Source organism: Syngnathus acus, chromosome 9 (genome assembly GCF_901709675.1).
Source record: "Syngnathus acus chromosome 9, fSynAcu1.2, whole genome shotgun sequence".
Lineage (NCBI taxonomy): Eukaryota > Metazoa > Chordata > Actinopteri > Syngnathiformes > Syngnathidae > Syngnathus > Syngnathus acus.
The window spans coordinates 19,518,776-19,543,536 of NC_051094.1; the positions used below are offsets into that span (position 1 = coordinate 19,518,776).

At 40.8% G+C, this 24,761-nt stretch overlaps 1 protein-coding gene across 6 annotated transcripts in view; it reads right to left on the minus strand.

Moving 5' to 3' along the window:
• The window catches only part of ube2l3b (ubiquitin-conjugating enzyme E2L 3b), a 97,570-nt gene extending 75,418 nt beyond the window's left edge, over positions 1 to 22,152 (minus strand). For all 6 annotated transcript variants that reach the window (XR_005098838.1, XM_037259564.1, XM_037259563.1 and 3 more), the window contains exons 1-3: positions 22,091 to 22,152; positions 11,398 to 11,493; positions 11,126 to 11,312 (exon numbers count right to left, since the gene is read on the minus strand). Coding sequence is in view for 5 of the 6 variants with exons in the window: in XM_037259564.1 (XP_037115459.1) it covers positions 11,126 to 11,312; positions 11,398 to 11,493; positions 22,091 to 22,117 (310 nt within the window). In the remaining variant the exon portion in view is untranslated. The remainder of the gene's footprint in view (positions 1 to 11,125; positions 11,313 to 11,397; positions 11,494 to 22,090) is intronic.
• Positions 22,153 to 24,761: the final 2,609 nt, after the last annotated feature.

The following is a 24,761-nucleotide window of genomic DNA, read 5'->3' on the forward strand; positions in this document are numbered from 1 at the left end:
CAACTGGCTTGGAACATTGCACGGGCTAAAAAGCCATACAATGAAGTGGAGTTAGTTAAAAAATGCCTCAGTGACGTTATTGAAATCTTGTCTCCTGAAAACGACAAACTAAAACGAATGGTCTGTCCCGCCACACATAGTAAGTGAAAAAACTTATGTTTTTGTTTGTGGAATTTGTTGAACTGAGAGTTTGTCTGTGTGAGATAATGCACACAATGTTCATTGTTGAAAATGTGGTCTTTGGTCTGTGGTTTTAGTACTGTAGGAGTCAATTTGTCATTATCATGTTGGTGCGTGACATAATGTCACACAATAAATTTGGCTGAGCAGAGGGGTGTGTGTGTGTGTGCGCGCGTGTTTGTGTGTGTGGGGGGTGTTCATGTGTGCTCATGTGTATGATGTGGCTCTTTGCGATGACAGTAAAAAATGTGGCTCTTAGTCTCTGACTGGTTGGCCACCCCTGCCCTATACAGTCCTCAGGCTCCCCAACAATAGCGGTAGCCGATTGCATTATTTTATTGCAATGTTTTTCCTTATTCAGATTTATTTCAAGACTACAGTTAGACTTCACTTTGATGGTTAATGCAGTTATTGCAATTTTGTTGTTTTATCACAGTAGATTGGTTTATTTACATTTCAAAAACCAGAAGCCATTCATTTACAAAAGTGATTGCACTTTAGTTTACATATTTAAATGTTCAGATATTAAGATGTGATAGTTTTTGAATGATTTGAATGAGGCAAAATAACATGCTTTTTCTCTCGAATATATTGTTATAATCATTTGTTTCAGATGTACTGTAATTATTTTCAGTATAAAAATTAAATTTGGTGTTCAAAAAGTCTTTTTTCAAACTTGAGTCTTGAAAAAGAGGGGGTCGTCTTATAATCGGGGTCGTCTTATATTCGGGCCAATACGGTACTTTTCGAAAATAAAAAAAACGTTTTTGTTTCTTTAATTTATTGGCATTTTATAAAACCTACAAATGTGTCAGATCATTTTGCCGGACCCTATAGAAGTCTGTAATTTCTATCATTGGTACTCTTCAACTGTGAGTCATGAAATCTAAAACAAAAATCCAATCACATTGTAGGATTCTTAAATAATTAATTTCCATTTTATTGCATGAAATAAGTATTTGATACATCAGAAAAACAGAACTTAATATTTAGTGCAGAAACCTTTGTTTGCAATTACAGAGATAAGACGTTTCCTGTAGTTCTTGACCAGGTTTGCACACACTGCAGCAGGGATTTTGGCCCACTCCTCCATACAGATCTCCTCCAGAGCCTTCAGGTTTTGGGGCTGTCGCTGGGCTACACGGACTTTAAGCTCCCGCCAAAGATTCTCTATTGGATTCAGGTCGGGAGACTGGCTAGGCCACTCCAGGACCTTGAGATGTTTCCCACGGAGCCACTCCTTAGTTGCCCTGGCTGTGTGTTTGGGTCGTTGTCATGCTGGAAAACCCAGCCGCGACCCATCTTCAATGCTCTTACTGAGGGAAGGAGGTTGTTGGCCAAGATCTCACGATACATGGCCCCATTCATCCTTCCCTGAATGCGGTGCAGTCGTCCAGTTCCCTTTGCAGAAAAGCATCCCAAAGAATGATGTTTCCACCGCCATGCTTCACAGTTGGGATGGTGTTCTTGGGGTTGTACTCATTCTTCTTCCTCCATACACGACGAGTGGAGTTTAAACCATAAAGTTCTATTTTTGTCTCATCAGACAACATGAACTTCTCCCATTCATGATCCAGAGGTTTTCTATTACGTATTGTTATTTATTACATCACATCCGTTGGGGCGGGACTACCAAACAATTTTGCAAATCCGCCATCTTTATTACTCGAAAAGACTTGTCATGCAAACAACTCAAGGATGCCTAAGTGGAGAGATCAAAATGTTCCGTTGTTGGATGCATCAATCCACACAACTCATTGCACCGTCCCCCAGCATAAAAACCTCAAAGAAGTGCCTGGTGAAATTTCATTTTTCAAGCAGTATTCGCACATCTGTGGGCAAAGTCCTGCTTGTTCAAGGACGAGTGTTTCTGAAATCTTTTGTCAGTAGGATTCACGAAAAGACTTTTAGTTGATGGTCCATTTCCTTCAATCTATGGAAACGACTGACAGTATGGCGGTAAGCTTGAGATGACAGAAATAAACTGTATTTGGCTTTCATATCGTTGTGCGTCTATGATTCACTCGTTTTCATAGCATTAGTGTCAGTCTTTCTGCTGATTTTAGAGCTGTGCACTCTGTTTTCAATTCTTGTGGGTGTATTTTGAGTACCATATTTTCCGGACTATAATAAGTCAAAGTCAAAAGTCAAAGTCTGCTTTATTGTCAATTTCTTCACATGTCAAGACACACAAAGAAATTGAAATTACGTTCCCACTATCCCACGGTGACAAGACATAGTACAGTCAGAATATAGCGCAAAAGTACAGGATGCTACGCGGAATGGGGGAGAGAGTTCAGGATCCTAACAGCCTGGAGTATGAAGCTGTTGGTGAGTCTGGTGGTGCGGGAGCGCAGGCTCCTGTACCGCCTCCCAGAGGGCAGAAGATCAAACAAAGAGTGAGCGGGGTGACTCACATCACTCACAATCGTGGTCGCCTTGCGGGTGAGATGGGAGGTGTAAATGTCTTTCAGGGAGGGGAGTGAAGCACCAATAATCTTACCAGCAGTGTTCACTATGCGCTACTACTACTTTTTGCACAACCTTTGAACCCCGCGGATTGGCGTCCGGTACGGCGTATCTATGGGTTTTTCGTGATTTTTGTGATGACTAATACACTTATACACTCGTAAAAAGGCTGTGGATCACTGTTATGTGGCACCGCTTTGCTGGGCGGAGGGACATGTGACACGTTCACTAGGGAGAAGAGTGGTGTGTTGATCACATGTCCATCCACCAGGCAAACAAGTGTCGTATAATTGACACAAAGAAGAGACGGAACCAGATTAAAACAGACATTACTGAACAAAAGAAGCTTATTAACCCTTAGATGCATGAGTGACTGAACCCTACACTCTTCCATAAGTGGGTCAAAAATGACCCATATTAGAATCAATGCGTTTTATGCCATTTTGCTTAAGAATAATCATATATATAACATTTAGTATTATATTTACATTATTTACCCAATAATTATTTAATGTTTGAAATATCTTTATTTTTCACTTTTTAACATTATTGAAAAAGAAAAATTACATGGAACAACAATAGAAAAACTGTGAACTGTCTGTGTGTGTGTGTGTGCGTGCGTGCGTGTGTGTGTGTGTTTTGCCTCATTTTCTCATCACTGCCTGCAGTTCAGGCAAACTACCTTCTTCTGGCTGTGATCATTGCACACAGGTACACACCTATTGCTGACCTTGCGGCCTTTTCTGCTTGGGCAGATCTGACACCTCTTCCTCTTTGGTTGGCCCAGGCTGCTACTTTCCTGTGGCTGGGCTGTGGGTTTTGTCACCCCACACCTTTCCATTGTTTCTATAATCGGGGTTTGTAGCTGGTGGCAGCGTTCCAGCCGACTCCTCATGTGTGGTGTGACAAGCTCCTTTGACAGCTCTTTGAGGAAGAGCAGTCATGCATTGGTGATGCCACTCTTGAAATCTGGGTGTTGAGCTGTGAAAAAGGTGTAGGCATTCAGGTGGCCATCACTGTGTTTGGCGCTTGCAAGTGTACGTGCCAACCATCTGGTCAGTGGTGTCGACACCTCCTTTCGTCTTATTGTAAAATGTGATCACTTCAGTTTTTTTCTTTGCGCTATTTTCATCCACTACTTTGTCGTGGTGCATCATGCTCAGGAGCACAACAGCTTTTCCTTTCTTCCTGACATAGCTGACCATGGTAAGGTTGCCATTGAATCCAAACTCTGTGCTGTGAACATCTCTGGACTTGCAAGGCTTCATCAGAGGAGGGATATCTGGCTTGTTCTGGCGTATAGTCCCCACAATGGTGAGATCCTTATCCAAGAGATGCTGCGCAAGAGGCACACTGGTAAAGAAATTGTCCGTTGTTATGTTTCGACCTGTGTGTCTAAATTGACTACACAACTGCTGGACAATGGTTTCACCCAGATTCTTCTGAACTTCTTCTCCTGGTTGTCTCCCCGTGTAAACTATGCCATCTATTGCATAGATGGTGGCCAACCAGTCAGAGGCGAAGAGCCACATTTTTGACTGTGTCATCCCAAAGAGCCACATCCCCCCCCCCCCCCCCCGCAAAGAGCCACATCAGACCCCCCCCCCCCCCCCGCAGACAGAGAGAGACAGACACACACAGGCCTCTGCTCAGCCAGATTTATTGAATATGTCCCACACCAAGATAATGACAGTTATTTAACAGTTAACATTGTGTGCACTGTCTCACACACACATAAACTCTCAGTTCAAGCAAGTCCACAAACAGAAATATAACAATTTTCAATAACCCTAACCCTTTAATGAAGTCGCCTTCGTTGTATGGCTTTTTAGCCTGTGCAATGTTCCAAGCCAGTTGATATGATGCACGCGTTACGGTCTCTGAGTGGTTTGTAAATTTTTGGAAAAAATGCATCTGCTTTTCTGCCTGACTTTTCAAAGTGACCAACCTGTGCTTGCGAAGTTCAGTCCCTTTTGGAAATTCCTGGTCGATATTAGGATGGACTGAGCTGAAGTGACGCTGAAGATTTGAAGCTTTGAAATGCGCTAATGATGCCTGACATATAAGGCAGAATGGCTTGCCATTACGTTCAACAAAAAAATATAAACTCTCCCACTCTGTTAAAAACGTCCTGTGTTCTTCATATTTTCGTTTGGCTGTGCTTTTTTTCCCTGCCATTTTGAGAGCGAACTTGAAACAAATTATTTACAACTCAAATGAACGCGCGCATTTGTCATCAGTACGTCATTCTTCTTCTTCTTTTCAACTCAAACCGATTCAACTGGTCAGCGCACCACCGCCACCTAGGGGGAATAAATGGCAGCGCCAGCCAAGCATTTTGACGCTTGTCATGTGAAATCTCCTGAAGAGCCGCATGAAACCAGCCAAAGAGCCGCATGCGGCTCGCGAGCCGCGGGTTGGCCACTGCTGGCATAGGGGATGCCTGCATCACAAACCCAAAAGATTTTTAGGCCGTACTTTGCAGGGTTGCTTGGCATGTACTGTAGGAACTTGCACCTACCCCTGAAAGGCACAAGTTGTTCGTCCACAGAAACACAATCACTGGGGATAAATCGCTGTCGGCAATTGACCAGAAACAGGTCCCAAAAATAACGAAAGGCTGCCATGCGGTCTGTTTCCAGCCGGAAGCGCAAGGTACGGCGAATGTCTTCAAATCTCCCAATCGACATTGTGGTCTTGTACATATATGCTGTGGTGGAGAGAGTGAGCAGCGCCAGGTTCCTGGGGGTGCACATCAGTGAGGATCTCTCCTGGTCCACCAACACCGCATCACTGGCGAAGAAGGCCCAGCGCCGCCTGTACTTCCTTCGGAAACTCAGGCGAGCGGGCGCTCCTCCGGCCGTGATGACTACATTTTACCGCGGCACCATTGAGAGCGTCCTCTCCAGCTGTATTGCTGTTTGGGGTGGCAGCTGCACTGACTACGACTTGAAGGCCCTGCAGCGCATAGTGAAAACGGCTGGTAAGACTATTGGTGCTTCTCTCCCCTCCTTGAAGGACATTTACACCTCCCATCTCACCCGCAAGGCGACCAAGATTGTGAGTGATGTGAGTCACCCCGCTCACTCTTTGTTTGATCTTCTGCCCTCTGGGAGGCGGTACAGGAGCCTGCGCTCCCGCACCACCAGACTCTCCAACAGCTTCATACTCCAGGCTGTTAGGATCCTGAACTCGCTCCCCCTTTCTGCGTAGCGTCCTGTTCTTTGCGCTATGCTTACTGTCTGCTGTATGCACACTGGCTCAGTTTTGCTCCTCTTATTTATTGGGTTATTGGTTTATTATTTATTCATCGCTCATTTTATTTATTTGTTATTTTTTATTTATTATTTATTGTTTGTGCCTTCTTGGTTTTATTTTGTGTCGTCTGCTTGTATGTCTCGTCACCGTGGGATAGAGGAAACGGAATTTCGGTTTCTTTGTGTGTCTTGACATATGAAGGGATTGACAATAAAGCTGACTTTGACTTTGATATGAGATAATACTTACATGTATCAGCTCTTGCTATGTAAAATATCTTTGAGAGGAGTGATATTTCTCATATAGATTGTGTGGTCCACAGCCACAGTTGATGAGGATCAAAGGTTCCCATTGGATTCCATAGAAAATGCATGCGGGTCATTTTTGACCCACTTATGGAAACTTGGGGTAGTAATACAGAAACTACAATTTCTCAAAATATATAATAGGTAAGTTAAAAATGTCAATAGCATGATGTCAAAAACATGTTTTTTGAGGAATTCCTGGAATATGAAATGATAACAGTTTTCAATTACAAAGATATTTAAAAAAATACAACCATACCGGGTCATCTTTGACCCACTTATGCATCTAAGGGTTAAAACAAACCCTCATTATGGGGTACAAAAGAAATGCATATGATGCATTTTAAGTTAAAAGTCGATTTGGCTCTTAACTAAGGAACTAGACCCGCTCATGCACTGTAGAGGTTTCCTCCGGTCACTAGAAGGCACTGGGCTATTGTGGATGACATCTTGTTGCCTTTTCTTTCTTTATTTCCCAGTCACGTCTACTCTGGATACGTGTCGCTCGTTAGTTTAATGTAACTTAGCGCTTTGTGCATGAATAGAATTTGCATGAACAGACCCTCATCATCGAAAATGCTAGAAGAAATGCATAAAAGCGACAACGAAAGAGAGACTGAGAAAGTGTGTGGCGAAATATATTTGACGCCATTCCAATCAGACACTGAGGAGGAAGACTTTGATGGTTTCAGTGCAAAGGAGGAAGATGAAGACGGCTCTCAGTGACTTTTACAGGTATGTTTTTTTAACCAGCCCTGTTAGTGCTGTGCTACCGTGTTGCTGCTGTGTTACTGCCGCGTCACAGGCATTGTTTGAAACGAAAAGTAATGTTATTAAAACTTTAAAAACTCTTTGTGCGTACCGTCTTTCTTTGTAAAGATTTCATGTTTCAATGTGAGCACGTGCAGCTTATAGTACAGTGCAGTTTATATATATTTTCCCCTAATTTTTGCTGGTGCGGCTTATAATTAGGTGCAGTTTATAGTCCAGAAGTTGTAGTTGTATCAGATGAATTGCATCGAAGGTGCTGTATTATTCTTGGGCTTGTTTACAAAACGTGTTCATAAAATTGTGAGGGAATTTATTTTGTTACGGGTTATGTATATATGGACAAGTCTTCTGCCGTTCACATCTTTTCATCAATCAAAAGGTTTGCGGCGCACGTAAACGCCACCTTGGCTAAAAAACTACAAATATGTCCGACCGGAAACGGAGGTGCACATCCTGCGGCCTGGAGGGTGTGGGGTGTGAAGTATCTCATTTGCATTTAAAGAGACCGCAACAAAACGGTTTGCTCTGAGCCGCACCTCAGAACAAGTATAAAAGAGGGACCTGTGGTGCTATCAAAACGAGGAATTCAGACAAAAACATTGTTGTTCCACTTTATATAAACCACAACTGAATGAGTAAAACTTAAAATGGAAGAATTCATAAACGTGATACATAAGCTTTAATATGAAATTTAGGCTTGAACGGTTTAAGACAAAGCTGATTTATCTGCCTAAAACCATGACCTACACTTTTCTAGAAATGGCAAAAGATTTTGTTCTTTTTGCCATCCAAGTAATGAGAAGTTATTTTATGCCTGCGACTATATTCGTTATTCACCAATAGGTGCATACAAACAAATATATAACCAAATAATACTATAGAAACTTGTGGTGTGGAATCACAAAGTGATATACATACAATAAAATTAGAAAAACACAGATCAACAAAAGGAGATGAACAGAAAAATAAAACGAGCAAAAAATGGAAGATGAAAAAGGGTTTAACCAGCAGAGAAAAAAGCAGGGCGGAATCAAATACATAATAACGTTTGTGTTAGTGATATTTATAATAAAAGTCTAACAACAATATCCAAAATGAAGATGAATTGTAATTTGGCAGTTTGTTGATGATGTTTTTGTTACGCAAGTTTCAGTAAGGATTTCTACAGATTTCCAATTTACACCCCCCCCCCTTTTTTTTTTATTTCTTTTTTTTTATACATGACCATTAACAAGCCTGTGTGTATTTATGCTGTGGCAATGACTCACTGGCAATGAGAAGGCAGTAAGAATTGTGGTGATCTTAAATTATTGTAATTGATTCTTTTTGGTTGCTGACTGCTGGTCCATTGATGTGTTGTGTATAGTAATCCTGCCATCTAATTGTAATATTTTTTGTTTTTCCAGTTGAGCAGTTTTCTTGGCGATAGTTAGAACCACAAACGATTTTGATTTCTTTTGAGTTTGTGTTGTTCAGTTCTTCTACATTTTGCAGACTGTGGGGGATATTCTGGTGAAGGAACCGGGATGGGCTGAACTGGTGGGCAGAGCCAAAGTGCGTACGCGTGGTCATCTTAAGTGTAAAAAAATGGTCCCCAACCCTTTTATAGCACCACGGACCGGATTACTGTCAGACAATATTTTCATGAATCGGTGTTTGATGACGTCATGATTTTTGCGAAGAAAACTTCTAAATACTATTCTAGAAAATCAAAATCAAATGTCGAAATCATCAATATAATAAAATATAATAAAATCATCATTTGACTGACCACACATTGTTTATGGACATTTTCTTCGCAAAAATTCTCCGTGTTTGAACTACAATCCCATTTCCGCAAAAAAGACCAACCACAATCTTAAATCCTGCGATCATGTGGTTTTCAAACTGTTATGTTTTCTGATTGTAGGAGAGAAATTGAAGTTTTTTTTATTGATGTCTTGGCAGTCTGCTCGATGTCTCACCAGGGGTGATAGTTTTGGGTTGAATGGATCTAATTGGCAAGGAATTGTAACTAACTGGCTAAGTAGTAATGATAGAAAATTGAGCATCTGACCTTGTGTTTTTGATTGTCATAGTGTGGTTAGTTTTACCCTAGAAGTTTTGTTTTTCCAGTAGAATGATGTTATTGTCATGTCCAGTGTGTTACACAATTTTAATGTAGGTTGGATGGGAATCGTTGTAAACAGTCAGGTTTTGGCATTATCATTTTAATTGTGGTGATGCGTCGTATAATTGAGATTGGTAGTGTCGTCCATTGGTTTAGTTGTGTAGTTTTTAAAAGTGGTATGAAGTTCAGGTTTAACAAGTCAACATCCGGGTGGAGAATTTCATGTTCCGTTGTGCTCGTCTGCTGCTGTGGGGCAGAACACGCTCTCTTACGGGGTGGAGCCAGCTATTTAGTCTTTATTTTGTATTTTAGCAGTTAACACAGAATTGGAGAACCTTTGTTTATTTATTAATTTATTCCCACAGAAGTGCTGATATTTGGTAAGATTTTTGCCAACTAAAATTCACGGTGTGATACTGGTACCAGTACTTGGTCCAACTAGGTTTTTTTCTGCTTGCTTCTGAACGAAGGCAGCCGCTTCTTACTCTCGTCCTGCTCCCTTCCACCCCATCGTCCCTATTTGTCGAGTTGATCTCTGTGTCTCCGTTTCAACTCATTCTATCTTCCTGCTGTATTTTTCTTCCAGAATCTAACCGGGTAATTAGTCAGATGGACACTTGACTCCATCGACAAAAAAAACTTTCAGACAATGCCTGCAGACAATGGGGGCACTTCTTGCCCCTCTGGGAACATTTGCTGCTGGGTACACCTTAGATTCCTGGAAGTGGAAGATGGTGTGCCTATGAATACTGTCCATAGAGCAGTGGTTCTTAACCTTTTTCCTTGTTCGCACCCCATTCAATTCACCAACCAGTTCTCGCACCCCTAACCCTAAATAATTATTATAATAATTGGTTTACTTTACAGCTATAAGGCTTAATTAGCATTATCCATAATGCCAATTAACACGATGACTTCTTGATTTCCAGAATTTTTCACTTTTTTCTGTTATCCCCGAAAAATTGTAAATTTCCCCCAGGGTATCCTTGCACCCCCTAGGAAGCATTCTCGCACCCCTAGGAGTAACCCCCAGTTAAGAACTACTGCCATAGAGGATGTAGAGGGAGTCCATATTGTCGGACTTCTGATAACAGACTGCCTGCTGTTTTGAGTAGGAGGTTTCTTGATCTCTCACAAAATTTAGCCGACTGGAGCAGCTTCGTTGGATTGGAACAAGATGCCAGTCCTTCTGGATTGCGAAGAGCACTCCAACTCATTTGATGAGTGAACTTAATCTCAGAGTGGATGCGATTTTTAGGGCTCTTTTGCAAAATGGAAACAACCGTGAAGATGTTGGAGTCTCGCCTTGACAGATCGATTGATGATTTGACAAACTGATTGTGCTCTGGCACAGGCTACAGACTTTCAAGTCTAACCAAATTCTTGTCAGCCTGCTTCCAACAAACATCTGTTAACTGTCCCTATACCCTGGATGAAGAATAGTATCCCGGTAAACCCTTATACCCCTCCCTTCCATGGGTCTAAGACTGGTATACCAAGGACATCTCCATAACATTGAGATGTTAAGACTGGCAAAGAAGCTGTGGACACTGATACACACAGACACACACGGAGGTACACACGGAGGCACATATGGAGGTGCACGCACGCACATGATAAAACACAAAGCCTCTTCGTCACCGCCTTTGTTGGACTCCTATTCTTCCCCAAAACAAAATCTGTGCTCCGGGTGCACTCGCATGGACTCAGCTGCTGGTCAGTTTTCGTCACGCTCCCCATCTACCCCATTCCAGCTTTGCCACTTCACTCTATGTAAAGTCTTGAGATCTGTTGGACTTATCCTTTAATGTATGGTGTTTATGATGAGGTGTTTTTTTCTGGAATCAAAGTATCCTCCACCAAGGAGTAAACAGCCCTCCTCTTCCCTAGTGTCTCTCTTTCCAAGATCTTGCAATATTCAATGACAATAACGATTCATTCTTTCATCCATTCATCCATCTATCCAACACTGTATGTTTAGCATCAAAACTAAAGGGCATTTATTCTTCCACAGACAAACATACAAACCCACCTTGGTCAGTCCTGGTGGCTGGCTTCCAGTTCTCTGCACTGATAACAGGCAAACACACCTGCCCCTTCTCATCAATGTTGGGGTGATAGATCTTTGTTTTGAAGGTGATCTTGGGAGGCTTGAAAGGGTACTCAGTAGGGAAAATAATCTCAATCCTGAATGCGCCTTTGTCATAGGGAGGGTTGTCCTACATAGAGAGAGGAAATTGATAAAAGTGAGGTCCCAAAGATGCAGTTACAGTCACAGATTAAAAATAAAAAATAGTTGCTTACAGGAACAATGAGCCCTTGCCATGACAACAGGTTTGATTCATCAACTTGAATGTTTCTGAAATTTTTCATTCCAGATTTGCGAATCTCGTCAAGTTCCTGGGTAGAAAAAACAACTGAGTACATAAGAAGTGATAGAAGACAATAATGAAGGAGAAAGAAGACTTTCAAGTAAAACGTTTGGTAGGGCTGTAACAAAGAAATCGTTTTAGGATTGATTATCCCATCGATTGATTATTCAATCTAAATCAGGAACCGTCCACCACCGCATAACCCCCGGATGTTTTTATTTTTACTGGGGAAAAGACACCTCAACACAACACTTGAGTTTATTTCCCCCCTTTTCCCCTCAATACGGCCCCCAGGTGTCCATAACAAAAAACTGTTGAACATTAACCAAAAAAATAAAGGCCTGTTGTTAAATAAAGCAATTAAGTAAACAAATAACTAGTGGGTGTCATTTTTACTCATTAGAGTTGTACAATTGCAGTGTAGAAGGGTGATTTTTATCTTGTGTTATGTAAAAAAAAATTGCGATTTATAGTCCGGAAAGTACGGTATATACATATATATGCATGTTTAAAGGGGGAAAATAAAGATGACTATAAAGATGCACATCTGTTGAAGCACTACATGTACAGTTGAAGCATTACATAAACCAATAACTTTAAATGTTCAGTATCACTGCCACTGAGCATAGGGTGCTGTTAAGTTTGTTTTACAGTTACTTACACTGCAGTGCTTGTTATTCCCCTTTGCTGCAATAAACTAGTTGTTAAAAATGAATATATTTTATCTTTCACATCTTTACTTCAGTCAAATTACATACAAACATATTGCTGAGTGTTGATAAATATCGGCATTAGTAAGGAGTATCAGTACCGGTATTGACATCGCTAAAATCCTAACAATATGCATCCCTAGCCACAATTGATAAATGATATGTTTGTGCAAAGCGAACAGCATTAGGACCCCCTAAAATGGCATAGACAGAGACATTCTTACGAGGCAGCATTCAAGCTTTCTGGAAAGCCAGGATCATTGCCGAAGAGCAACGTGACTCGGACAATGACGAGATGGAATTTAGCAAGTTTAATGGCGAACTTGCCCGACTGTTTAATTTGGATACAGAAGAGGAGTACTTGGACGTATTTGCATATGAATATCGATCAACAATAATGTGTACATGGTTAAACAGTAGAATAAAGTACAACCAGACTCACCATCTTGCTCGGGTTACTTTTTTTTTTTTTTTTTTACCGTAAGTGATGCCATGCATGAACCCTATAATGCGGTGTGCCCTGTGTGTGGATTAAGTACAGAATAGCCCCCGCAACAGAGTCTGCGCCTTTTAACCTGGCGCGCCTTATGGTGCGGAAAATACGATAGTTTCTCCAATTGGAGTGTCCATAACGCGACGTCATTGCACATCCTCCACTCCGCTCAGATTTTGAATACCGTATTTTCACGACCAAAAGGCGCACCGTACTAAAAGGCGCAGTATCAGTTATGTGTGCCATTATTGTATTTAACACACACATAGGGCGCACTGCATCATAGGGCTCAGGTTTTATATATGCAATGCACTTTAACGTTTCTCATGGCGCTCTCTACTACGTCCGCCTTACAACAACACACGCACAGGGCGCACTGCAAATCAACGCCAACACTTTCCCCTTTAACGTTCTCATGGCGCTCTTTACTACGTCCGCCTTACAACAACACACACACAAGCATACAAGTTTGCGTATTTAAAAATAGAGCAGGAGCAAAACAAAGTTTGGTTGTGTTTTATAAAAGTATTGATTACAAAGTACTGACATTTTTTTAATCAATAGGCGTGGGTATGATAAAACACACGGATAAAACAAGCACACAAGTGTGCATATTTAAAATTAGAGCGGGAGCAAAACGGAGTTTGGTATTCACATTTTTACCGGTAATCGTCATCAATCAAGCCCATCGAAGTCCTCATCCTCCGTTTCTGAATTGAACAGCTGCGCTAAATCTCCAACAGACACGCCAGGTTCACTTTCTTCACTGTCAGTCTATCCGTGCCGTGCGGCTCCTTGGATATGATGCCGGCTTTTGCGAAAGCTCGAACAACAGTGCCAGCAGACACGTTAGCCCGAGCATCTACAATCCATTCGCAAATTGGGGTTTAACTCGCCCGGCGCTGCCTTCCACTCTTAGTGAAAATGTGGTCTCCAACGGTCATCCATCGCTCCCCCGCCGCTCGCAGCTTTACTTTGAACAGCCAGTTCACCCCGATGTCCAGCGGTTGGAGTTCCTTTGTCATGCCTCCCGGAATGACAGCAAGCTCAGAGTTCATTTGCTTAACTTGTTTTTTCACATCGGCTGTGAGATGGGCACGCATAGAGTCACAGATCAAGAGCGATGGTGATACGTGGAAAAAAACACCTGGTCTCCTTACATACACCTCCCTTAGCCATGCCGTCATCATTTCCTCATCCATCCAGCCCTTTTCATTTGCCTTAATGATGACACCTGGAATGTTCTCTTTAGGCAAAGTCTTTCTCTTAAAAATCACCATAGGCGGCAATTTCTGTCCATTAGCATGGCAGCCAAGCACAACAGTAAAAGAAGACTTTTGGTACCCCGTTGTGCGTATCACTATCGTGCTGGTCCCCTCCTTCTCCACAGTGTGACTCACCGGGATGTCGAAAGTGAGCGGCACCTCGTCCAGGTTAGTGATGTGGCTGGGGTGGATGTGTTTGTCGGCGATGTGTTTGCTGTAGGAGCGGAAGATGGCCAGCTTTTCATTATAATCCGTCGGAAGTTGCTGTGCTAATGTAGTCCTGATCCGGATGGAAAAATGGCACCGTTTCATGAAAGGAAAGCACCAAGACGGACCTCTTTGAAAATGTTCAATTTTCATTTCTTCTGCTAGCGCAGGGGTGGCCAACCCGCGGCTCGCGAGCCGCATGCGGCACTTTGGCTGGTTTCATGCGGCTCTTTTACGTTCATATCAACATTTGTGTTTATTTTTCGTGCGTATTTGCTTCGCTTGAGTTCAATATGGTATTTTGGTCAAACGCGCATGCGCGTGAGGTAAAATCCCGCAAAGGAGGAGGGACAAACAGAGCGATTGGTTTTGCTGGCTTTTTAATGAATGGCGACTGTGACTACGGGGGCCCATTAGGTCCAGAAAAGCTGACAAGACGCTTGCCAAAATGGCAAGTAAAAAATGCACAGCTAAACGAATATATGACGATGAACACAGGACGTTTTTAACAGAGTTAAAGTTGTTTTTTGTTGAACGCTATGGCAAGCCATTCTGCCTGATATGTCGGACGTCATTAGCGCATTTAAAAGCTTCAAATGGTCAGCGCCACTTCAGCTCACTTCATGCCAATATCGATAAGGACTTTGCAAAAGGGACTGAATTTCGCAAGCACAAGTTTGGACACTTTGAAAAGTCAGGCAGAAAAATAGGTACAGTTTTTCAAAAAATTACGAAGCACTCAGAGACTGTCACACTTGCATTGTTTCAACTGGCTTGGAACATTGCACGGGCTAAAAAGGCATACAATGAAGTGGAGTTCGTTAAAATATGCCTCAGTGACGTTATTGAAATCTTGTCTCCTGAAAACGACAAACTAAAACGAATGGTCTGTCCCGCCACACATAGTAAGTGAAAAAACTTATGTTTTTGTTTGTGGAATTTGTTGAACTGAGAGTTTGTCTGTGTGAGACAATTCACACAATGTTCATTGTTGAAAATGTGGTCTTTGGTCTGTGCTTTTAGTACTGTAGGAGTCAATTTGTCATTATCATGTTGGTGCGTGACATAATAATGTCACACAATAAATTTGGCTGAGCAGAGGTGTGTGTGTGTGTGTGTGGGGGGGGGTGTTCATTTGTGCTCATGTGTATGATGTGGCTCTTTGCGATGACACAGTAAAAAATGTGGCTCTTAGTCTCTGACTGGTTGGCCACCCCTGTGCTAGCGTTACTGCTTTTAGTCAAATGGTGACCGTCGAAACACTTCTCCCACTTGTTCTTTGCTCGATGATCCACTGGTCGAGTCTTTCCTCCAACTCGGGCCACCTCGCCTTACGTCCGCAGAAACTCAGCTGCGTCTTCTTGACCTGTCGGAGTTCTTCCCCCTTTAACGTTCTCATGGCGCTCTCTACCACATCCACCTTACAATAACACACACACACGGCGCACTGCAAATTCACGCCCACACTTCCCCCTTTAACGTTCTCATGGTGCTCTTTACTACGTCCGCCTTACAACAACAACAACATCAACACACATAGGGCGCACTGCATAATGGGGTGTGCCGCACAGTTTGAAGAAAATCTAAGACTTTTATCCACGCCCTATAGTTTTGAAAATACGGTACGTTTTGCATTTTTTATTTCACGATATCATGACTGCGATTGGTCTCAGAAATAATGGCCAGAGGAGCCCTCAACTGCTCTCAGAGACTGCTTTGAATCAACAGGGTGGGAGATATTCAAACAGGCCGCTGCCTACAATGGCCATTACTGACATTGAGATATACACAGACACCGTGACCTCCATCACAAAATGCATTGATGTGAACTGACACAAAAACCGTCATCACCCAGGCAAACTGCAAACTGTGGCTAACAGGTGATGTCCGCCAGCTGCTGAGGGTAGGAGATGAAACCTCCAGAGCAGGGGATGAATAGGGCTTGACAACAGCGAGAGCCGACCTGTCTAGTGGCATCAAGGAAGCAAAACCTGGACTAAGTTATCTGCCCACTTCAAGGACAGCGGAGATGCACAGACCCTATGGCGGGACATTTGGGCCATCACGAACTACAAGCGTAAGACACAAAGCTGTGAGAGAAAAATCTCTCTGGTGGACAGCTTTTTTGCACACTTTGAAGCACTAAACCTTCCCCCTCTCAAGGCTGTGGGCTCAGTCCCCTGCTCTTTGCCCATCTGACAGATGACTGCACAATAACCCACCAAACCAACTACATTGTGACGTTTGCGAACAATATAACTCTGGTGGGTCTTATCACCAAGGGTGATGAAGTTCACGAAAGGGAGGAAGTCAATCTTCTGCCCAAATGGTGCAGTGACAAAAATCTCCTTTGAATGTCGGCAAGACAAACAAGATTGTTATGGATTTCAGCAGGAACCACACCGAACACCTACCACTGACCATCGATAGTGCTTCTGTGGAGAGGGTGAGCAGCATCAAGTTCCTGGGGGTGCATAAAAGTGAGGACCTCTCCGGGACCACCAACACCATGGCACTTGCGAAAAAAGTCCAGCAACGTCTCTACTTCCTGAGCATACTCAAGAACTCAAGTGCCCCAGCACCAGGGCTGTGGACTCGGTTCGGACTCGGGGACTCGGACAAAATCAGCACCGAGTCCGAGTCCGGCAAAAATGACCGAGTCCGACAATAAAAAAAAGAGGCAAGACGCAGCCAGAGAGTGTCAGGTTACAGTCAGCGCGGTAGGAGTTGGAAGAAGCAGTAAAAACTCCGCCAAACTCGTCGTAATGACACGTGATATATGTTATATCCTTACTATTTTCCAGGTTCTTAGATAGCAAGAATAGGTCGGACAACGACGTGAATGATAACTGCTTTATTCCTTACTCACAGTGCGTTCACAGGGCGTACCAGAACAACACAGAATGCCCATCACACTTCCGGGGTTTTTCTACTACGGAATTTGAGTTAGCCCAAAATACACAACATCTCTTCCCCTCTTACAATGAACGTGCTATATGCATGAACAACATAGTCTTATGCACCTATAACTTGACATCTTCAAGATCTATCAATAACTACCATTAAACAATTATCATATATGGTCCAGACAATTATGACAATAATATTCCCATGAAACCTTAACTTTGGGTGGACTACCTCGAATTATGCCGAATTATAGCGAAAAACCGATGTCGTACGGCGTCAACACTATGTTGTTTTCAATAAAAACATGAAGAACTCACGTTTGCGTCAGTCAATTTTAATTTTTATAAAGGATTATTCTCATTTGATGTCTTTAAATTCATCCGCGTTCTGCCATTGAAGCGGGGTGCATTCAAAGACCAGTCGTACAGACGGAAACGTTTTGTGATCAAATCTTTCATAACGAGAATGATTTGAGTGAATTGATTTGAATGAATAATTGAGAAGAAATTTCAGTTCTGAAGGCTCCTTTTGTCCCAAGCAAAGTGACAGATGGTGGGGAGGGGGGATAAAAATTGTAAAATCAATTCACTCAAATCATTCTCGTTATGAAAGATTTGATCACAAAACGTGTGTGGCTTTTTCTTAAATGAACACGTTTGACATTGCTATCGTGTCAGCTTTTAATTATATTGCGCTGTCATGTTAAAGCAAATTAATAAATGCAACAATATTAATTTGCTTTAAAAATACCTGAGTAATAAAATAAAATGGATGGATGAATGATGATCACAATTAAGTATAAAGTCTCCTTTGTAATATATACTCCTTGTAGCCTGTACCCAAAAAGAGGAGTTTCTTTGCATCGAGGTTTATGCAAAGAGCTCACGTAATTATATTGTTGCGTTTTGGTGAAGTGAATGAGTGTTCTGTCTGTACGACTGGTCTTTGAATGCACCCCGCTTCAATGGCAGAACGCGGATGAATTTAAAGACATCAAATGAGAATAATCCTTGATCAAAATTAAAATTGACTGACGCAAACGTGAGTTCTTCATGTTTTTATTGAAAACAACAGTGCTGACGCCGTACGACATGGGTTTTTCGCTTTCCAAATAAGGGGTCGTCACTAATTATTTGTGTTTAGATAAATGTCTGAGCTATAATGGTGTAATTAATGATTAAAACTTGAAAGTATCTGTTTATTGTATTCGTTTATATGTTTAATAAAGACAAAGCCATCACAAAACTGTTGTAATTATTTAGATTTTGATCTAAATTAGCCTTGAATAAAGACTAAGCAGGCACATGAATTAACAGAAAAAATGGACAGCCGGACTCGGACTCATGGTCAAGAGGCCGGACTCGGTGCAAAAATCCGACCGAGTCCACAGCCCTGGCACCCATCATGGGCACTTTCTGCAGGGCCGCCATCGAAAGCATCCTGACCAGCTGCATCACAGTGTGGGGCGGAAGCTGCATGAACTATAACAGGAAAGCCCTGCAGCGCATCGTAAACACAGCTGCCAAGATCATTGGTGCCCCACTCAAGCACCTGCAGGACCTATACACCACCAGGCTCACCCGCAAAGCCATCACTATTGAGGGGGATGCAAGCCATCAAGCCCACAACTTGTTCAGCCTCCTGCCTTCTGGAAAGAGGTATAGGAGCCGCCGTTCCTGCACCACCAGACTCACAAACAGCTTTGTCCACCAGACTGTGAGGATGCTGAACTCTCTCCCCTCAGCTCAATCAAGGCTGTCATGAAGCTGAGAAACTCAGTCTTCACTCTTTTATTTTATTATAATATTTATCACTACATATCATGTGTGACACTTGAGATAGCCCGGAACGCATTATTTGCTTTTACATTGATTCCTATGGGAAACGTTGCTTCTACTTACAAACTTCTCTACTTACAAACCCGATTCTTAAGTAGAGGAACCACTGTAAATGCATCCATAAAATGAAGTACCGAAATGCCGCGGTCCATCACCATCAGGACACCTTCCTCCGTCACCCCCTCCCTTCACCCACCGGTGCCGAAGAACTTTTTCATGATTAGTACTTCAAAATAATAGGATATACGTACTTTATCAGAAAATAAAATATTGAGCTTAAACATTTTTACATCCTAAAAAAAAAAATCTGTATTCTGATATTTTTTTACCCAGTCTTTACGTTTCAACATGTCTTATTCAGTATTGGTCGGGTGTCAACCATCCGTACCTTGGCCATGTCTCTGAGCACTCAACACCTGCTACTTCTGGGCAATCCATTCAAGTTGAAGTTCTGGAATATGGTAGCACTGAAGGATAGTGTGTTCCTGGTAGCTTGATGTTTCAGTCTTAATGTTTCAGTCTTCTCAAATCTTTGGCAGTTAATTTGCGTGTTTTTCCTCAACATATTTCCTGTGACCCTATTGACTATTTGCAATGAAATGTTTGATGGTTCTGTGATCACTCCCCAACATCTTGGAAATTTCAAAAGTGATGCAACCCCTTGAAAGACTTTTTACAATTTTTGATTTTTTTTGGGCCTATTTTTCCTGAAGAAAACAAAGTGCCTAATAATTACATACATTAAATACAACTGATAGGTGTTGATCTTCTTTGGCCCAACCATCCCTCATTATATAAATACACATCACTTCATGTGCTTGTATCGAGTAAGCATTCAAGCTTATACTGCATGGAGATGGAAAATATGCATAAAATGATCATATTGTCAAAATACACACTTGTCCAATAATTGTGCACACAGTGTATTGTTAAGCAGTACAGCTTATGATCATTTTCATGGCCAAACGTGCATCTGTATAACGTATGAATGTTGAACACAGAATTGACCCATTTGGATGTGAAGAATTTCCTGCATTTATGAGTTTATATAGGTAGGCAACTCCGGTCTTCGTGGGCCGGTGTCCTGCATGTTTCCTATATCTCCTTGTTGCAACACACCTGATTCAAATGGTCAGATAATTAGGAAGGTCTGCAGAAGCTGGATAACCATCCTGATCATTTGAATAGTCAAATGGTCAGATAATTAGCAAGGTCTACAAAAGCTGGATAACAATCCTGATCATTTGAATCAGGTGCATTTCAACAGGGAGACATAGAAAATATGCAGAACACCGGCCCTCGAGAACCGGAATTTCATACCCATGCTGTATATAGTGTCATGTACATTAACTGTTTAGGCTTTTGCACTGCATGCCACATTCTTAACCTATTCGATGTCATCCATTGTTGATTTTAACAATCCATTTCCACCATTACGGTCAAGCAAATATGTTAATTGCAAATGAGCCAGTAATGTTACTTTGAGTGTCACCGTAGGTGTGCGCGCATGCATGCATGTTTTGTCTCCTCCCAACTAGCAGTCAGCAAAGCGCTTGGCCCGATTGGACGTGTTGTGACTTTGCGCCACTGAAGTTTTAAAATAAGCCTTACAGACGTCTTTGCCATGTCAGTCAGCTTTCCACGGCTATTGGCAAAAAAGTTCCAAAAAGTTTCATTTGAAACTTTGCGAGAGATGCTTTTCAACAAGAAGCAGGTGACAGCAAGTGAGCGTTTTGCTTCCTCTTGCACAGTGCACACAGGCATGTACTAGATGGAGGTGTGTGCCAGGCACTAAAGGGCATTTCACACGTAGGTAGACAGGCGGCTTTAAGTGTATGTATGTATACATACTTACATTAGTCGCCTCACAGCACTAATCTCGACGCTTCATTTTCAATATCACTAAAAGGAGGCCCAGCCAACATAAACGTGAGTGTCCTGGGCACTACCTGGGTATGGACTAAAAGTGGGAGGAAACCGGAGTATCCGAAGGAAATCCACGCAAGCACGGGAAGAACTTGCAAACTCCACACAGGAAGCCAGAGCCCAAATCAAAGCCAAACTTCTGCACTGTATGTGGACATGCTATCCAGAGCTCTACTGTGGCACCACCCTCTTTGTCCATTCTTAACATTTTGGATTAATAATTTGAAAAAAGAAGTTTTATTTTTGCATATTTTTCAGATTTTTGTCTAGTTTTTTCCCCTCTTCTTGGTCAAGATGGGAATATTGTAACTTGTGTAAATAATTAACCTGTTTGTACTTTAGTTTGAGTATATAAAACAGCACCCCCCAGGCACTTAAGACACAGTAGATATTTAAACAGTAAATATATATGGAAATATTCATTATCCATATTTTCTTAAAGATATTTTATGTATTCTGATTATTTATGAAAGCAAAATATGCAGGTTACGTGTTCATTACTGTGAAAATAAGAATTCAACTAGTTAATTTGTGTTCCCGTTCTACATTCAAACTTTAAACTAAATTTAAAAAAACGACCAAAAAAAATCACGCTAATTTCCACTTTAAATTAACATGCCAACCCGTTTAGCGTTGTTTCTAAAAACATCCAACAGTACAAAAAAGTATTGGGTTGAATTGAATTCAGACTGCGTGTATCGAACGATATGCACGCATCAGCGAGGTTGACAAAAACCCATATATAAGTGCTGACTGGGTAAACGTAACGAACTTTAAACTTGGCTTTACAATGCATTGTAATAGCAGATCGTTACATGTAAGACCTTAAATTACCCGTTGTTACAGGTGAACGCTCTGACTGATGAGAGTCTACAATTAGCCAAGGCGCTAGCTTTAACGCAGCTCATATCCAAGGATAGCAAGTTAGCTGATTAGCAAACGGGACGGAGTGTGTCTTAGAATTCTGCCGTTTTTATTGTGCGTCATCGAGCGCCAATGCCTTATTCATGCACGCAAAACTATTCACACGTTATCTCATATAGAATAATTTAATTTCTTAGGTCAACTCTTTTTACTGCTCATCGACGCTGGCCTAATTTGCCGGGTGCTTTACTTCCTAATATCAGATTAACTGTGGAGTGACCTCTATAATAAAAATGTACCATATCACCAACATGTTTTCATGGTAGACTAGAGTCAAAGATTTGCTTAACTCATAACATCCAAAGCACGAAACACAATGTAGGTGACTTAACTACAATCGAGTCGGATGATTTACCTTGTTCAGCCTCCTGCTCGCCGCCATCTTGAAACTTTTGCATTACTTCCCAGAATTCCCAGTGCAAAGAATATATATATATATATATATATATATATATATATATATATATATATATATAGATAGATAGATAGATAGATAGATAGATAGATAGATAGATAGATAGATAGATAGATAGATAGATAGATTAAATTATATATAGATATATAGATAAAAATTAAATTAGATAGATAGATAGATAGATAGATAGATAGATAGATAGATAGATAGATAGATAGATAGATAGATAGATAGATAGATAGATAGATAGATAGATAGATAGATAGATAGATAGATTTTTTTTGTGGGGAAGCATTAGTATTTGGATTAAAAAAAAGGTTGTTAGCGCACATCGAAACATGATATAAAAACAATATTTTTACGGATTTTTAGAAGTGTAACGTCATTAAATTACTCATAAAATCATTATAACTGTGGAATGTAATGCATTTATTTACATTGTGTCTGTCCACAAAATGTGTACAGTGCATTGTTTTTACAACTGTAGTGACAAATGTTAGTCTCCATCGAAACATTATATAAAAACACATTTTTTTGCAGATTTTTAGAACAGTAACATCATTAAATCACTCATAAAATCATTATAACTGTGTAATGTAATGTATTGATTTACATTGTGTCTGTCCACAAAATGTATACAGTGCATTGTTTTTACAAGTAGTAGTGATAAATGTTAGTTTCCTTTTCTATGTAGAATGCCTTCCTAGATAGATAGATAGATAGATAGATAGATAGATAGATAGATAGATAGATAGATAGATAGATAGATAGATAGATAGATAGATAGATTAAATTATATATAGATATATAGATAAAAATTAAATTAGATAGATAGATAGATAGATAGATAGATAGATAGATAGATAGATAGATAGATAGATAGATAGATAGATAGATAGATAGATAGATAGATTTTTTTTGTGGGGAAGCATTAGTATTTGGATTAAAAAAAAGGTTGTTAGCGCACATCGAAACATGATATAAAAACAATATTTTTACGGATTTTTAGAAGTGTAACGTCATTAAATTACTCATAAAATCATTATAACTGTGGAATGTAATGCATTTATTTACATTGTGTCTGTCCACAAAATGTGTACAGTGCATTGTTTTTACAACTGTAGTGACAAATGTTAGTCTCCATCGAAACATTATATAAAAACACATTTTTTTGCAGATTTTTAGAACAGTAACATCATTAAATCACTCATAAAATCATTATAACTGTGTAATGTAATGTATTGATTTACATTGTGTCTGTCCACAAAATGTATACAGTGCATTGTTTTTACAAGTAGTAGTGATAAATGTTAGTTTCCTTTTCTATGTAGAATGCCTTCCTTTCGTCATCAAAAAATACATAGTAATAATATACATAATCCTTTATGATGTAGTGACTGTACTTTCAATAATTACTTTATTTAGCACTTCCGCTTATATCGATGACTTAAGTGGGTGAATAGCTGATTTCCCTACCTTGACAGTTGATGGAATTATGTACGTACCATTAAGTAATTAAATACTGTGACAAAGTAGGTGCTAAAAGGATAAAAATGGAAAAAATAATTAAATAGGTCATCATCATATTCTTTTCAAGATATTTTCTCTTTATCATACAGAGAAAATTGTCTCGATTGAAAGGAACCTGCAAACGCTGACAATTTGAATGACAGGTGAAGATGAAAGCTAGAGAAAGAGAGCGATTAGAAAGAATTTCAAAAAAGAGAAATCACACACACAATCGTAGCTTCACATCCATCTTATTCCTGTGGCTCTCATAGGTAAACAAATGTTAGGAACTTCTGGTAAGAAACTTAAGGTAAAATGCTCCCATTTGTTACAATGGGTTTTGCTTCATGGAGCGGTGTATTTGAATGGTTTTGTACACCTAAGCACCTAAGCAATCATTAGCCCTCATTGCACCAAACAATGTCTTGAATGCCCTGGGAGGTTGTTTCACTGTTGGGAGCTGTACTAACAACCAGAAGTTGAATCTGTGTCTACAAGTGTATGTTTTCTTTTAATTGGCTTTTGCAGACGAGGAAAGAGTATAGCTTCTACCCGAGAATAAAAAACTGAGAAATTAATCTGAGAGTTGTTAAATGTGCTCCTTTCCATTTAATGGACAAAGCAAGTCACTACACTTTGTTGTTATGTATTTAGATTACACCACCCTTGTTGAGTAAAAGCATTTTTCCAATTGGATCAAGTCTGCGCTCCGATTTTGTTACCTTGCAATGCCATTGTCCTAACAAAACAAGGTTGGCAGGCCATATTTAAACATCTTATTCTGGTTTTGTTGCTGTTGATTGTACTTCTGTGTATTGACAGTCTTATCTCAAATTTACCCAGATGAAACCTAGCTGAGGATGAAAATGTCTAGGTGTCATCGTTTTAGCAATTGATTTGACCTACATGCAGAAAAACCAACTCAGACGTCCAGAATGAGTGAGGAGTGTTTATTGGAGGAGCTGCGGTGGAGGTAGAGCGGGATGATCAGAGCCAGGAGCATGGAGCGGGGCAGCAGTGGCGGAGCGTGAGGAGTTCAGCCAGAACGTGGTGGATCTTGGCGGTGATCGGTGGAGGTAATCTACCAGCAGGATGCACAAGA